This window comes from Argopecten irradians, chromosome 2, assembly GCF_041381155.1.
Source record: "Argopecten irradians isolate NY chromosome 2, Ai_NY, whole genome shotgun sequence".
NCBI lineage: Eukaryota > Metazoa > Mollusca > Bivalvia > Pectinida > Pectinidae > Argopecten > Argopecten irradians.
Window position 1 is genome coordinate 16,970,950 of NC_091135.1, and position 17,758 is coordinate 16,988,707.

The following is a 17,758-nucleotide window of genomic DNA, read 5'->3' on the forward strand; positions in this document are numbered from 1 at the left end:
TTAATAGTGTTTCTATCATTGTGTAATGTCATTTATTTTCATTATACGCTATCCGGATATTTGAGAGCACCTGCTAGCGACCCGTCTTTTATACAGATGTATTTACCGCGGAGCTCTTTTTATTTATACCGGAAGTTATTTTTAGTTAATGGTAAAAGTTTGTGCAATGCAAATGTCGAGCAGTTGAAGTTTATCTATTTATCAATTTAACAAAAAAAAAAACAAAAACAAAAAAACGTCGCCGTGAACAGATAACCCGAAGTTCAGCAGTGATGTGATTTCAGTATCGGTTAATGTCATGTAAACTACGAGAAGGTTGATGCTCATTTACTAGAGGTTTGTGAGCGGCTAGGTTGCATTTCATTACACTCACAAACATGTTATCAGGACTATTTGGCGAAGACGAACAAGCTGGAAATGGATCTAATCCAAAGTCGACGATCAATAAATCAAATGTTCCCTGTCCTCCTCGTCCCCGTGTCCAGTGCGGCTTGGCAGGGATCAGTAATCAAGGAGCTACATGTTATCTCAATTCACTACTTCAAACACTTTTCCTGACGCCAGAATTCAGAGGTCAGCTTTCAGAAGAAAAAATAATGACACAGAAACAGCTGTTAATTTCTTGACATCTTGTTGTAGAAATCTATCATTTAATGTATATATATAGGTCATGATTATCAAACTTTAGCATTATATATTAAAACATTGATTTATTTCCTAGTGTAGGATTGGGCTGTATCGATTATCAGTGACCAGGTAGCTGAGCGGTAGAGCATTTAGCTAATGTTCAGAAGTCCCTGGTTCGAATCGCGGTCTGGCCGCTACATTTTCTCCTCTCCTGTTACACCACAGCCAGAAATACATACATATAAATAACACAAGGGATTCATCAATAGCTTGCCAGAAATCTTACCTATTTTTTTCTAACTCGGTATTTTCATACTTAATCGTCACCTACCTACGTATTTATAGCACCGATATCTTCATAAAGGTTCAATCTTTTCATCCATACCAGTGTTCACACGTCTCTTTTTACTATACATGGCCCTGTGGTTACACTATGTATTATTTCCAATAGTGAGAAATTCAAAGCCATTAAAAATGTAGTAGTATAATGCCTTTCATAAAAAATTGTTTTCTTTCTTGATTTTCAGAAGCTTTATTTGATCTTGGCGATAAGGATCTGGGAGTCCTGGAGGAGAAAGATAAACCAGGAAGTAAGGTCTGTATTTCATGGTTACCAGGAACATCTACATTAGTCTGACCATAATGGAATAGCACTCACTTAAAAAACATGTATATAGAAAAGTTATTATATGTCTTTCGAGTAACTAGGGATTATTATACCCAAACAAACCTCAAATTTTGTTACTTAATCCTTTTCTACTTATCAAACATGTCGATTGGCTATCACCACAATTTAAGTTAATGATTATCTCCCCTTTTCTTACATCATTTAATTTTGTTACCACAATCAACTGCATACATGTCGATTGGCCATAAACAAGTATCATGAACTATGGTAGCGAGTGATTTTTTTGTCCACATTTTTCCTTTTTGAGAGATTGGAAGTATGCAGTAATTGATAGATGTTTGAGTATCCATTTTTTATTGACATAGGTAAGAGTGATTCCGATTCAGCTACAGAAGCTCTTTGCCAGATTATTGCTGAGTGACCAGCAGAGTGTTCCCACTATTGACCTTACAGAAAGTTTTGGGTGGACAAACAATGAGGTAAGTAACGGTCAGCATTTATCTTATAATGTTGTCAGCCACAAAATACGTTTATTGCTGCTGCAATATGATTCATTATAAATCCATTACATTCTTTTGATGTGTATTATTCACCAATGTTTTTTTTTTTTTTTTTTTTCATTGAGTTTGAATTAGGAGTTGATGGTAGGACTGTAGTAATGCATACTGAAGTTACACTGATTTACATTATAATATACTTATTTAATTCTGTCAATTTGTGCACCTCATTCATGACCATTCTGATTACAGGAACTCCAACAACATGACGTCCAGGAGCTGAACAGGATCCTTTTCAGTGCTATTGAAGATTCACTGATTGGTACACGTGGTACAAACCTTATCAGTCGACTCTATCATGGCATGGTCGTGAATCAGGTAACCATGCTGATTCACATGGAACCATTTGTTTAGTTGGCCCCAGTTTCATCAACATCATCAACTTTAAAGAATTCATTAGCTTAAAAATTATCCATAGAAGATAAGAAAAAACTTAAAGATATTTAAAGGATAAAGATGTTTTGTGGAAATTTTCAATAACACAAAAACATACAATATACAAAATAACAATTTCATTGGTCCATAAAACTATTTCTTATCATGGTTTTGTTAGGCTATAGATAAAGATTTAGGCATTTTGAAACAATTTTTCATTACGTCAGATTAAGAGTGGTACTGTATAGGTACATAGCGATACTGGCAAACATCATACACAAACAACGATGGCTTTTGGTTTCATCTTTTAAAAAAGAAATATATTAATTAAATAAACTTAACGTAATGATATGAGAAAAAAAAACACCTTTAAACTGAACAAACAAAGTATTTATTTTAGTACACATACGTTACATAAAAACCTATGATATAGATTACAAGGTCAAAGGGAGTAACTTGTAAATGACAACTTTAGAATTGACTAAGAACATGAAATTCAGCAGTCCGGAAAATTCGTAATCTGGACAGTTTAGGCTGGGAACGAAGGTGTCCGGATTATCGAGGGTCCACTGTAATGTTGATGGAACTAGGCCCTGGTTTGTTTTCTCTACATTTATGCATCTAACAGTCTGTGACATTCATTTTTTTCGCTGCTAGTCATTTGGACTAGTCAAGGATGTATATGAGAAGAATAAGTCACACTGGGTTTTGGGGAAGTACAATGCAAAAGCTTTTGTGTTTGTGCACTGACTGTGACGATGATTTTCCTTTGATATCTGCCAGCGCAGCCATGGATGTAGCACAGCTTGCTGGTGTGAGGGTTACCGTCTTACTTTCTGAAGAGGACCGACATTTCATATGCTGTCATATTTTTTTAATGAAAATTAAAGACAAATCTTCTGAATCTTCCGTCCTTAAAGCAAGTGGTAAACGTTGTGAAATTTAATAAACTTACATAGGTGTTTCTTTTGACTTGGTAAGACAAGTGTTGGTTGATAAAAACGTTTTTTTATTATCGGTTTATATGTGTCTCGCGTGGTGTTTAGTAGTATAAAGAAACAGTGACGAATCCATCTCACTTATAAATCCTTGGACTAGTAAACCCCAAAATTTTACAAGTCCGACTATTTTATCACTAGTCCAAATTAAATATGCAGCAGTTTTGCTTCAGCATTTCAGTCATGATCAGTTTCATTTTTTGACCCAAATTACAGTCTGAATTATTATGCAAATTCTCAAAATATGATGCATCTGGACTGAAATAATCAGATACAGATTGAACTCAAAATATATTGAAAATGCAATTGACCACTGGTCTTAGACTCTTGCATGTAAATATACTATTTACCAGTTTTAATTAGGTGGTGAGCTACTAGTCCAATCGAACTAGTTCATTTACAATTGGCACTAGTCCGGCTGTAAAATTACTAGTCATGGGCATGGGAATCGTGCTTAAAGTCGCAGACTGTCATAATGATATGAGTGATTTTCTGACAAAATGTCCACATAAAAGATAATTTGCTCTCTTTGAAGAATTTAAAGATGGTGCTGAAAGTTAAGCATAGAACAAAATGGAAATTCAATACATAGTAAATAAATTTTCATAAGATTGTATGTGAAAAATTAATCCATTACTTAAAGCATTCTTAATATTTTAAATTCTTTATTTATCATTCATTAAATTCTTTCCTGCTTTATTTTTGGCGAGGATCACCTCGCCATTGTGATCCTGGTTGCAAAATTCTCTTACAGTCAATTTCCTCAATATGATTGGCTTAGAAATTGCTCGCAGATACTAGCGCTCCTAGCGGCAGTGTATTCAACAACTTTGATTTTACCGGGAATTTTAAATAGCAAATTTTGAATATGAAAGTTACTGATATAAGCGTATCTGTAACGTTGAAATAGGAATAGTATATTACGGCTTTTATATCCTTACTATATACACTATCCAAAAGATCTTCTGTTTGAAAATTTTCACCTGAATTATTTACAAAGTATCTATACTTTTCGTTCCCAAAATGGTGTTTACAATGAATGAAGACGTTTCGTCCCAAAAATGCTTCGCTTCAAAGCTGGTTCCCCCCAGTCGTTTACTCCCTATTAGTGACAGTTATCCCGCAATGGAAAAAAAAATGAAATCAATATTTCACCTCGAACATCAAAATTGATACCTTAATGCATTTTGTAATTTGAATCAAATTTGTCTCGGAGCAAATACATTTCATGGCGAAATGGAAATGCATTTATCACGGTTGTGTTATGGCACATGGCGTTCATCCGGAACTACAATGGAAGAAAGACAACTCTAACAAAATTTTGGACAAATTTGGTCTACTGATAAAATAGTACGTGACAGACGGTGAACATTTTGTAAATGTCCAGGGATGGCGTAATCTTAAAACTAACTGCAGTTAATAAGGTATGAATATTTACCACATCCATAATTATCGATAATTTTATAAGCACATGTATAAATATCAGATTATATCCATATACTAAAGTACGTTCAGAGATTACCACTAAACCATACTTTTAAAACATTTTAGTTATTTTCACCACAGGAGCTTGACGTTCTGATCATATACATACAGCATATTCATTAAACTAGGTAATACGAAGTAAATTTTTGGCCGAATGACATAAATCATATATGGAATGTTCATATAACTCGAAGTGATATTTTTTGGACTACTAGATCGACGAAAATGCCGATTTCTTTTTCATAATTCTTCCGTAAAACGGCATTTAAAAAGCTGTTTCAATCCGTAACAAATGTAGAGAAATTAATTGTTAATCGTTTAGCAATTATCCTGAGTTATATTTTACCAACAAGCATCAGAGATTAGCAATCAAAACTTACATAAACATATTCCCGACTCTCACTTGCATTGTGTGATCACTCGAACGGAACTAATCTCTACCACCTGGCACAGTCTTAGAAATGCAATCGCACAAAAGCCCACATGATCACTGTTTTTAGTGCGATTACATCTTAGGGTGTGAACAATGTTAGTTTTTTTTAACTTTTCACTCAACAAAATAGACTTTACGCTTTTCATGATCAGCACCATCATTTTCTGTATAACTTATTAATTTACCACTGTACCCATGCATACGTGTGTATATTTATACTTCTTTGTGCACATTATATAACAACTGCTATATTACAAACAATTTATGAAGGACAAAACTCTTACATGTAAGAACAGGAGGACTGAAGAGCAGCGGGAATTAAACTTCAATAATATTTCCTCTATGCTGGTATTGGTATTTATGATTAAAATGTTTAATTATATGATATTAGCCTTTTCAGTAATTACTCTGTTAACACATTTATTGTTTCCTTATGTTTTACAGAATGTCAGCATGCATGTTTCATTTCAACTGGAAACAGTCTAGGAGAAGAATTGTGTGAACAAAAAGAAGTAATTTTCCACTGTGGAAGCTTAATATTTTAATAATTATCAATCCGAAAAAATTACTATCATCATCTTCAAATTCCTTATTGTGAATTTAACTGTAATATGATTTAAGCATATACCTGACATTTGTTTATATTCTATGACATGTACATGCTTGAAATGAAAAGAATAAATAAAAGATAATTTAAATTTAAAACACAATATGACGTTAGCTGGTATATTTTTTGTCAAAAAAATTTGAAGCTTATCGTTCATAACACACTAATCATCACCTTCGAGACAATTTAATGAAAATCAATTAAACATTAATTTGTATAACACAGGTCGTCTTATGTTTTCCCCGATTTGGCTATCAATGTATTAATTTTACTTTTTTTTCGGTCACCACATGAACTGCCTTTAAATCAATCACACCAATGAGACATACATTAACTGCATTCATTATAACACTGTAAGGCAATTCTGCAAGATCAGCGAACATTGTTGATTTACCTTGAATATCTACATGCACAGTATGGTACCATATGTAACAGGAGAGGAGAAAATGTAGCGGCAAGACCGGGATTCGATCCCGGGACTCTCCGAACACTAGCTAAGTGCTCTACCGTGCTCTACCTTGTCATCGATAATCGACCCAGTCCAGTCCCGCTACACTCCTCCTCCCTCCTTTTTTGAATACATACGAGACCCTTTCAAACACCACAACCGTTGGTTATTTAGTTGGGTGCCAATTCTGTAACAGGAGAGAAGAAAATATAGCTCTTCCGACTGAGCTACCTGATCACCGATAGTCAACCCAGTCTGATCCCGCTACAAATATTTATCTGGTTATTTTATCTCCCTTCCTATTTTCAATCTACCTTTATGACTTAGAATCTTACCTGGTGGAAAAGAATATTTTGTCTTACAAATCTCGACAAATTATGCACACTGTGATTGTTGCAAGCTAAACTACGTATCCGCTAGCTGATTACTGTTGATTGTTAATGATCTCAAACACACTAATTACTTATTGTGCCAATGTAAATATATTCTACTCTTTTCAAATATTCCTGATTACTATTCATGTGTAATATCTCAAAACATCGACATGTGCACGGAGTTACGGCGGACCAGACAGCCGATGTTTTGGACATATCTGCTAGATATTTCAGTTTCAGGTTACGGTGGCCAATAAAAGAAAACAAACACAATGCCGTTTTCATATGTTATTTCTTCTAAATACAACACTTTTTGTGCAAGTTGTCAAGCATTTATGGGGAATATTTTGCATTGAAATTGTCACCTTCATACATCGGTTTTGGGACTCCCTGGACATTGTATTTCCCCATTTTTTGATGCGCAAAATATACTGATAGTAGATTTTTTAAGCATTTTCAGCCCTAAAAAGTACCTGCGCAAATTATACAAGTTTTTACGGTATATGATATTGAAATGTATCCCAAACTTTTTATCATATTATTTGCCAATAACACTGTTATGATATCAGAAATATTTGATGGTCTACAACAAATGTTACCTGAATTTTAACAATATTGCATAACATGGAAATTAGAACTTAATATCAGAAAGATAAAAATTGTGATATTCTCAAGACGTAAATCGGTACCACAACACCAGTTGATGTTATGGAATACAGAATTAGATTTATAAGAATTGTTTACATATCTAGGTACAGAACATAATGTTAATGGTAGTGTTTTTAAAGAAAGGGAAAAAACCTGCTGAACAAACAATTAAATCGGTGTTTGCTATTTATAAGAAATAAAGGAATGTATCTCTTCCTGTTCATCTTAAACTGAAAATATTTGATTCACTTGTAATGACAGTTTTAGTATACTCATCAGAGGTATGGGGATTTGAAAATAAAAAAATGTTGTAGAAAAATTCAATTGTAATTTTGTAAAACAATCCTGAAGTTAAGAAAGTGTACAAACAATTTCATGGTCTATGGTGAGCTAACAAGTTATCCGGTTTGAATTGAAGTTCGGATACAATGTATATCAATCAACTTGCTGTTTTACAAAAGAATAGTTACAAAACTTGTTAAAAGTAGACCAATTAACCAATTTATTCAAAAATCACGTGTTGATATTGATAAGTCTTCTAGAGGACAGACATATTCTATATTTAAGACATTTTGTCATAGAAAAGTACGCCTCTTGTCTTTCTCTGCTGCAAACGATACTTGTTAACTGATACTGTGGTCCCAGGAACTTGATGACAATAGTCATTAAGAATGGATATTTTCATTAACATCAAATTAACAAGGAAAATGCTGAATGTGTTATAAAATCATTTGACATATAACATTATAGGAAATATTAGAATAGGTTTCCAAGATTTTAGTATGTGTCTCTTATTTTACACCTTGGTGTCCAAGGAATCCTCAAAAGTCCAAACTGGAAGGAACACCAGCCAAATATATTTCTTATTGTACAAAACTACAGTAGTATTGACCTAAAAAAATATATTTCTCCTATCATCAAGACCGAGCCATTTAGTACTTTCAGTACTTTGATTGTAAAGTATGTTTGACATGGAAAATGAAAAGTGTTTTGCCAGAAGGTACCAGATGATTTATTGTTCGACCGTTCTCCTTAGAACCTGAAATATCTCTGTTTGTTTGACTTTCAATTTAACCTGATTGGAAGCAGTTACTGGAAATTAGTTTTCTATCATCATGACTTTTTTCAATAATAATTTTATGTTTCAGATTATTTGCACCGTGTGTGGGCAGATCAGTGAGAGCGAGGTACGTTCAGAAGATAACAAATTATTTTGTGTTTCTGATTCAAAGACAAAACAATACTGTGAGTCTGTTGTTTTTTATTGCTATGTATGCAATTGAAAATATTAAAATTAGGATTCATGTAAGGTCAGCACTTTTTCTGTGAAAAATATGATAACACTTTATAATTCTTTCCACAGGAGGACTTTCTGGACCTGACTGTGACGGTAGCCGGGAATGTTGATCTGGAGACTGGATTGTATAATGCTTATTGTGAGATGGAATCTATGGACGGACGGAACCAATACCGATGTGACAATTGTGATAAACTTGTTGATGCCAAAAAGGTGGTCATGTGATTACATGAAAATTGATATTCAATGTGCAAAAGAAAATGATGCCAAAGTTAAAGCTGAATTATTTGTTATATATGTATTTTAGAGCTCAGATGACTATTAACGCTAATATACCTGTTGTATACATGTTGCAGGGAGCAAAAATACGAAGTCTGCCAGAGATTTTGACCATATCACTACTGAGATTTAGCTTTGACTTTGTTAAGATGCAGAGATTCAAGGTAAGTGTCATGTTATCATTGTATAATTAAACCCATTTACATTTGTTCTTACAATAAAGTAAAGGTGGATTAGGGTTCTGCATCAGAGCCTGATAGTAATAACTTTTATCTTGTCCATCCTTCTGTCTTACCATCTATGCATCCACAATAAGTTTGCAGGCTTTCTTTGATAACAACAGGCCTGTTGAGCTCATTGCTTCATAGGATCACTTCAGCAGAACTCTTTATGACAGACAAAAATGAAATTGTAAAGTTCAGTACATCGAAATATTTGTTTGTTTTCTGTGTGAGTTCATCCTACTTTGAAATCTACGCAGGTGCCACAATTTTTCGATGGACTTAAAGAGCATCATTTAAAATCTACTACATGTATACCCAACCAAGTATTTGACAATTGCTCACTAAATCTGTGACTTTTGATTTTCAGGAGTCGGGCAAATTTGTGTTCCCCCAGACTTTGGACATGTCCCCATATTTGGAGGAGGTGAGTATATATACACGTACAGCAGTTACCTTGGTGATTATCAAACATGTAACACTTGACTGTCTTAGGCACATTAAATTTATTCCTTGGTAATGAAAAGTAAAAAGCCAAATGGGTTTATGTGAAGGTTATGTTTATATGACATTGAAGATTGCAAGGTACATCTTATGAAATGGAAATAAATGTCAAAAGACTATCATTGAAGTGAGATTTTGATTATAAGCATCCCTATTTTATAAGATTTGAAACGATAAAAACACATTCCCACTAACCTGTGTAACATCAATATTAAGGATATATACCTCAATACTATTTAGTACTTGGTATTATGAAGTGATGAGAAGGCTCAATGTTCTATATGTAAATGACTTCTTTTGGTAACACTTGTTTCCTTTTCTGTCCATTTTAGGCAACATCCCCAGTGAAATACAAGTTGTTTTCAGTGGTAATCCACAGGGGCGGAGCCTATGGAGGACATTACCATGCCTACCTACGGGATGTTGATGCTCTTGGCAAATGGACCACTCCTGTAAGTTGTATATCTCATTCAATTCAAAATTTTAAAACATACATTGTAGTTTCTTATCGTTTATATAGAGATTTACAAATGCATGACTGCTGTTTATCATGTTCAAATTTTGAAAAGACACAAGCTTTAACTTTAACTCTATATTTATCCTGTGGTGACCATTTTCTCGTCTTCATTCAGAGGAATCACTAATGTGTAGTGATATCTTTTCGCCATAAATTATAGTGCCTAAATAGAGGGCCAATATTCTATTCTTTAATACTTGGAATAACCAACTACTTGTTATACAGTAAATACAATGCTATTTAAAAGAAAAGAGCCATAAATGATAACCAACTGCTATGGAATTTATCACATGGGTTTTCGATTATGAAACATGCATAGTTATGGGATAAATGTATCTTATACATAACTAGATTGCATTATAGTTTTCCTTGTGTGAATTTTCATCACCACGTAATACAAAATACTATAGCCATGGTGATGAGCGAACAGATAAAGGAAATATGAGAAATTAAACTAAAAAAGTCAGAATATGAATATTTTGGAATAAGAACTGATATACATGAGCAACTGTGTTGTTAAAACTTTGCAGGAAGAAGAGGCCGTACAGTTACCTAAAGACCCTAGTACTGGTGAAGTAGACTTCATCGAGTGTGACTCGCCAGTAGATCTTATACACACCATACTGTCACGATCACCAGCCAAGTCACTCTCCGTAGACAAAATCTGTGCTGTAAGTCGCTGAAAACACTGGCTGCTATGTCCTTATGTAGTGTCACATATATACAGTACACAGCTCTCAACCTCAGACCCTCAACTGAGTCTATTTGTGTGCTTGCAGGTTGTATTCTACCAAAACTTAGTGCCCTTTGGCCCGGTTCTATGCTTAGAAAAGTGTAATATCAGTTGATATTGTCATTTTGTGTGTAATGGTTTAATATAAAAGAAACCCAATTTGAATTCAATCAGTTAAACTACATGAATACTTATTGTAAAGTTAATAACCCTCAAAGACACAGCTGACATGAATCTTTTGTAGTCTAATGTAAAACAATATCTAAATAATTCCTATAGAAATGGAGCGAGCGCATGAATTATTTATCATATCTGTTACAGGAAATCACCAAACAGACAGGAGTCTCATGGAACAAACGATTCAAACGTAATTATGGATCTATACACAAGGTTTGTACACTATTGTTAGTTGGTTGATCATAGTAGAAATATAGGGACGTGTATAAGGTCTAGCATGTGCTGAAAGTTTTGCTGTCAGAATTAAGTTTTGGATGCTGTCAGAATTAAGTTTTTGATGCTCATTTTCCACATTTCGACCCCATGGGGTGTAATTATGTGTAATGTGTTATTGTTCCAGTTCTTGGATAAGCACAGTGACGATTTCTGTGTAGATACTGTAACACACCTTGTGTCTTCAAGGGAGATAACTACTACCCAGAAAGAGGGTTTGGCTGGAGGATGTCAAGCAGCTATTACGGACCTGTCACCAGAGGAGCCTATACCCGATAACAAAAGGTAACAAATACTCGGAAGATGTTTTACAAATGTTACATGGATGATGTAGAATAGCATTAATTACATACACATTTATTAAATCTTCATGTATTTAATACTAGAAACACTGCTATATATAGTGGCAACTGTTCCTTGCCCTGGATGTTGAAACAATTAAGAAAAGAAGTACCTCTGTACACTCTCTTTATGAATATATTAACATTTAACATCTTTTAATTATTGTCGGACATGCATTTTTATTGTGCAGGACTCAATCTCCAGCTCCAGAACTTGGAAGCTGCTGGTTTGACTTTGATGACGCCAGAGTACATCCAATAAGGGAGCGTGATATTCAGAAAACCTATTCAGGAAAATCCAGTGCTTACATGCTTTTCTACAGGAAAGAATGTCTTGTGAGGCCCCCAGAAGGTAAGACATTCACCCTTATTGATTGATGTAAAAATATTACAGTCATCATTTAATTGATGACACTGGTATAAATTTTCATTTAAAAGTTTAAAATTATCAATATTTTTTCTTAAAGTCAAATGTTAAGTTAAGTACAAAATATGTGTAATTGATATTTGTTCTCTTATGTATTACTGCCTTAACAAAGTATTTTGTCAACTGTGAATGTTATACAGTAAGTGGCTTTGATTTCAGCAATGGGAGATCTTACTTATGGACTGCCACAAAACCTTCTGGCAGAAGTGATTCAGGAAAACGAGGACATCCATGTTCAGAGGTAAGCTTTATAAAACATAGGTCCTGGACAAAAATGCTAAGTTAATATGGATGTTCTTCAGAGTCAACACTCACATCATTCTATAATCCAGAAATAAAAGTAATGTCATGATCAACAGGTGCCCTTTCATAACTTTATTGCCTCTTTAGAAAGATAGAGGATGCTGATGGGGGAAGAAAAAAGATACAATTTGTAGGCGTGATAACTGATGCTGACATGTATCATCAAATTGTTCTTTGTCTCAGGTTGATATATTTTTTAACCGACAAAATTATGTATAAACTTTATTATGAACATTTATGATTGCATAGTAGTTTTTATATACAGTCACAGATACTAGCATTTTTACCTAAACTGTTTTACTTTTACAGAGAGTTATACGATGTAGAAATCAACACAATCACCTTACATATACAGTTTGAGGACACATTTGAATTTGTCGATGGCTTGCTCCGTCTTCGGACACAGACACCTAAAACACAACTTAGTCTTGACAGGAGAAAAACTGTGAGAGATCTGAAAGCTGCTATCCTAGAGGTGAACGTTAATTTTAATGGTTTTAAATGCCCATATTTTGAGTTCTTTCAGTTCAAAATGATCTTATAGTAGTGATGGATATAGCATTTGCAAAATGTTAATGGTAGTTCTTATGCTCATTCACATTGACATATATGTAATGTAGTGTGATATTCCAGGTGGCAGAGGGGCGTATAGCTGAACAATTCCACATACATCTGATGAAGGAACTTGTGGCAGGTTATCATTTGTACGAAGACATATCAGGTAAATGTGGTGAGAAATAGAATCTTGTACTTCTGGGACTCTTAATCTATCAACAATTTGGTATTACTCAAAGTATTTAGGTATATTTACATGTACACTGATACATCTTTGATAATCAGTTCTTTTAAATATTAAAGCTTCTTTGTAATATTAATTATTTCAATTTAATACATGCCACCAATTAAAAACATTTGCTGTATACGTGTACAACATGAATGGAGTGTAGTGAAATGCTGCCCTTTTGTTTGAAGGTGACGATGACCTGCCGTTGATGAGGACACCAGTAGACGATGCTAACATGCTGTTTATTTGGGAAGGTGGAAAGGTAAATAATAACAATATACTTATAAAATGTATAGGCATCTTCTGGATGTGAAATTTCAACTTGTTCTTCTTCAGTGTATAAATACTGAATTGATATTTGCCGAGGAGAATCATGGTGATCCGAGATTCGTTTCTAATGGAGTGGCATGTTTACTAAAAAATTGTATTCAACTCTTCATAAATAAATTTATATATCACCTTCAACTCATCTGGAAATCTAGATTTGGAAATAATACTACTGAACAGAATTTTATATCTTTGACAATTACATATCCCTGTGAACCAAGACTAAAGGAATCCATATCAGATGTATTATGTACCTCCATTGAAGTTGTGTGATCTGGTGGTGGTTTGGAGATGGTAACCATACTCTATACTAATTTAACAGGATTTGATTTTCCATTCATGGATAGGTATGGGGCTCGCCTGTACAATCATATGGCTTTTTGCTGGACACTTTTGATTTCCTCTGAGAATGACTCTATCTGGGACAATAAGCATATGATTAAAATTAGTTGATTCATCAACATGTTCTTGATTTTGCAATTGTTGGACAGGATTGAGGTTCTTACAGGATTATCAAGTGCTAAAGAAGGAGGCTTTAGCTTTGTATAATTCACATTTATTCAATATGACGACATATTGGGTTTTGTTCACTTTGGTAATTAATTATCTAATTACAGATAAATGGTCAGTGTGTGCCGACAGGTGTGGCGTGTGAACCAATCTTCCTTACTGTAATACATGGACATCCTCAGTCAGAATTATCTGATGGATTCCCAAAGAACTTGACCTTGTATGACTTCAAGGTCAAAGTGTCAGATAGAACTTGTATTCCTCTAAGTCAAATGACTTTGAAAAAGATCATGGGCGAAGGTCAGTATCCCTTCAGCTTACTGATGTAAATAGAGAAAAAATTGATCAACATTTAACACAGGAAGCTATCATTGGAATACAGAAAAAAATCTTTATTATAGATAGTGGGATTAACTTATTATGTGGTGATAAAATCACATTTGTAAATGTCATTGATCATCATCCTAGTGGGCTATTCAGAGTAAGATAAAGATCTGCCATTGGTGGACATTATGATCTCTCTAGGATCTGTTTTTATTAGAATGCAATCTGTAACTAAATAAATTTTATTGACAGGCGCCTCTCAGAAACTTGTCGAGTTTCAGGAGGATGAGATGGGTTCCACATTGAAGGACTTACAGATGGCCGACTTTGATCGGTTTGTGGCTGAGAACAAAAACAGGTATTGTACCAAACTCAAGAGTTGAAACATGTTGACCAAATCCATACTACTTGTAGTGATATTAATAGAGCTCAAAAGAAGTCAACCAGTCAACCAAATCCATACCACATGTAGTGATAGGATTCAAAACAAGTCGACCAAATCCATACCACATTTAATTACATAAATAGCGATCGCAACAAGTCGACCAAATCCATACTACATTTAATTATATTAATAGTTCAAAACAAGTCGACCAAATCCATACCACATGTAGTGATAGGGTTCAAAACAAGTCAACCAAATCCATACTACATTTAATTATATTAATAGCGATCGAAACAAGTCGACCAAATCCATACTACATGTAGTGATAGGGTTCAAAACAAGTCAACCAAATCCATACTACCATAATTATATTAATAGCGATTGAAACAAGTCGACCAAATCAATACTACATTTAATTATATAAATAGCGATCGCAACAAGTCGACCAAATCCATACTACATTTAATTATATTAATAGTGATCGAAACAAGTCGACCAAATCCATACTACATGTAGTGATAGTGTTCGAAACAACTCAACCAAATCCATACTACATTTAATTATATTAATAGCGATCAAAACAAGTCGACCAAATCCATATTACATATCACTAGTGATATTCATAGGGTTTGGAACAAATTGCTTGTGGGTGTTATTTTCATGCATTATCAATTGTAATCCTGAATAACGTCCTATTTGAGATAGAAGATTTCCTGTAATGACATATAATGTAATGAGTTTTGTAAAGCATTTTGTTATGCACTCACTTGACAGAAAAGTATTGAACAATGGTGCTCTTCGTTGAATGTAAATGCAGAATTATGTGGTGATTGACTGTATATGTTTTCTGTTGTACAGACAAAGTATTGAGGAGAAGATGATACTGACCAACACCAAAGTGGTGCTCTTCATAGAAAACAAGTGTACCTCAGTAAGTTATCTCCATGTTAACTCAAAAACCAAAGTGTGGTGTTCTTCATAGACCCAAGTGTAGCTTGATAAGCCGTCTCTCCATGTTAACTCAAAAAGCAAAGTGTTGTTCTTCATAGAAAACAAGTGTAGCTCGTCAAGTTATCTCCACATTAACTCAAAAAGCAAAGTCTATAGAAAAAATGGCTCGTAAGCTCATTTATAGAAAACAAGTGTAGCTCAGTAAGTTATCTCCACATTAACTCAAAAAGCAAAGTGGTGCTCTTTATAGAAAACAAGTGTAGCTCAGTAAGTTATCTCCACATTAACTCAAAAAGCAAAGTGGTGCTCTTTATAGAAAACAAGTGTAGCTCAGTAAGTTATCTCCACATTAACTCAAAAAGCAAAGTGGTGCTCTTTATAGAAAACAAGTGTAGCTCAGTAAGTTATCTCCACATTAACTCAAAAACCAAAGTGTGCTCTTTATAAAAAACAAGTGTAGCTCAGTAAGTTACTCTGTTGTAGTCGTCTCTCCATGTTAACTCAAAAACCAAAGTGGTGCTCTTCATAGAAAACAAGTGTACTCAGTAAGTTATCTCCATGTTAACTCAAAAACCAAGTGTGCTCTTTATAAAAAACAAGTGTAGCTCAGTAAATTATCTCCATGTTAACTCAAAAACCAAAGTTGTGCTCTTCATAGAAAACAAGTGTACCTCTGTAAGTTATCTCCATGTTAACTCAAAAACCAAAGTTGTCTCTTATAAAACGTTCTCGTGCTCTCCATGTTAACTCAAAAACAAGTGTGCTTTATAGAAACCAGTGTACTCTGTAGTTATCTCCATGTTAACTCAAAAACCAAAGTGGTGCTCTTCATAGAAAACAAGTGTATCTCAGTAAGTTATCTCCATGTTAACTCAAAAACCAAAGTGGTGCTCTTATAGAAAACAAGTGTAGCTCTGTAAGTTATCTCCATGTTAACTCAAAAACCAAAGTGGTGCTCTTTATAGAAAACAAGTGTAGCTCAGTAAGTTATCTCCACATGTTAACTCAAAAACCAAAGTGGTGCTCTTTATAGAAAACAAGTGTAGCTCAGTAAGTTATCTCCAATTAACTCCAAAGTGTGTCTTATAGAAAACAAGTGTACTCAGTAAGTTATCTCCATTAACTCAAAAACAAAGTGTGCTCTTTATAGAAAACAAGTGTAGCTCAGTAAGTTATCTCCATGTTAACTCAAAAACCAAAGTGGTGCTCTTATATAGAAAACATGTGAACCTCAGTAAGTTATCTCCATGTTAACTCAAAAACAAAAGTTGTGCTCTGTATAGAAAACATGTGAAGCTCAGTAAGTTATCTCCATGTTAACTCAAAAACAAAAGTTGTGCTCTGTATAGAAAACATGTGAAGCTCAGTAAGTTATCTCCATGTTAACTCAAAAACCAAAGTGTGCTCTTTATAGAAAACAAGTGTAGCTCAGTAAGTTATCTCCATGTTAACTCAAAAACCAAAGTGTGTGCTCTTTATAGAAAAAAGTGTAGCTCAGTAAGTTATCTCCATGTTAACTCAAAAACCAAAGTGGTGCTCTTTATAGAAAACAAGTGTAGCTCAGTAAGTTATCTCCATGTTAACTCAAAAACCAAAGTGGTGCTCTTTATAGAAAACAAGTGTAGCTCAGTAAGTTATCTCCATGTAACTCAAAAACAAAGTGTGTCTTATAGAAAATCTCATTCATGTTAACTCAAAACCAAAGTGTGTCTTTATAGAAAACAAGTGTAGCTCAGTAAGTTATCTCCACATTAACTCAAAAAGCAAAGTGGTGCTCTTTATAGAAAACAAGTGTAGCTCAGTAAGTTATCTCCATGTTAACTCAAAAACCAAAGTGGTGCTCTTTATAGAAAACAAGTGTAGCTCAGTAAGTTATCTCCACATTAACTCAAAAACCAAAGTGGTGCTCTTTATAGAAAACAAGTGTAGCTCAGTAAGTTATCTCCACATTAACTCAAAAACCAAAGTGGTGCTCTTTATAGAAAACAAGTGTAGCTCAGTAAGTTATCTCCATGTTAACTCAAAAACCAAAGTGGTGCTCTTTATAGAAAACAAGTGTAGCTCAGTAAGTTATCTCCATGTTAACTCAAAAACCAAAGTGGTGCTCTTTATAAAAACAAGTGTAGCTCAGTAAGTTATCTCCATGTTAACTCAAAAACCAAAGTGGTGCTCTTTATAGAAAACAAGTGTAGCTCAGTAAGTTATCTCCATGTTAACTCAAAAAC

At 34.1% G+C, this 17,758-nt stretch overlaps 1 protein-coding gene across 1 annotated transcript in view; it reads left to right on the forward strand.

Annotated features, from left to right (window-relative positions):
• Positions 1–11: 11 nt before the first annotated feature.
• Positions 12–17,758, forward strand: part of LOC138314640 (ubiquitin carboxyl-terminal hydrolase 40-like) — a 28,088-nt gene continuing 10,341 nt past the window's right edge. The window contains exons 1-20 of the mRNA XM_069255076.1: positions 12–573; positions 1,155–1,222; positions 1,621–1,734; positions 2,005–2,130; positions 8,329–8,367; positions 8,544–8,690; positions 8,834–8,920; positions 9,348–9,404; positions 9,814–9,933; positions 10,529–10,669; positions 11,053–11,121; positions 11,309–11,466; positions 11,714–11,874; positions 12,109–12,190; positions 12,562–12,727; positions 12,886–12,973; positions 13,225–13,298; positions 13,981–14,173; positions 14,450–14,555; positions 15,441–15,513. Coding sequence (XP_069111177.1) covers positions 378–573; positions 1,155–1,222; positions 1,621–1,734; positions 2,005–2,130; positions 8,329–8,367; positions 8,544–8,690; positions 8,834–8,920; positions 9,348–9,404; positions 9,814–9,933; positions 10,529–10,669; positions 11,053–11,121; positions 11,309–11,466; positions 11,714–11,874; positions 12,109–12,190; positions 12,562–12,727; positions 12,886–12,973; positions 13,225–13,298; positions 13,981–14,173; positions 14,450–14,555; positions 15,441–15,513 — 2,265 coding nt within the window. The 5' untranslated portion in view covers positions 12–377. The remainder of the gene's footprint in view (positions 574–1,154; positions 1,223–1,620; positions 1,735–2,004; positions 2,131–8,328; positions 8,368–8,543; positions 8,691–8,833; positions 8,921–9,347; positions 9,405–9,813; positions 9,934–10,528; positions 10,670–11,052; positions 11,122–11,308; positions 11,467–11,713; positions 11,875–12,108; positions 12,191–12,561; positions 12,728–12,885; positions 12,974–13,224; positions 13,299–13,980; positions 14,174–14,449; positions 14,556–15,440; positions 15,514–17,758) is intronic.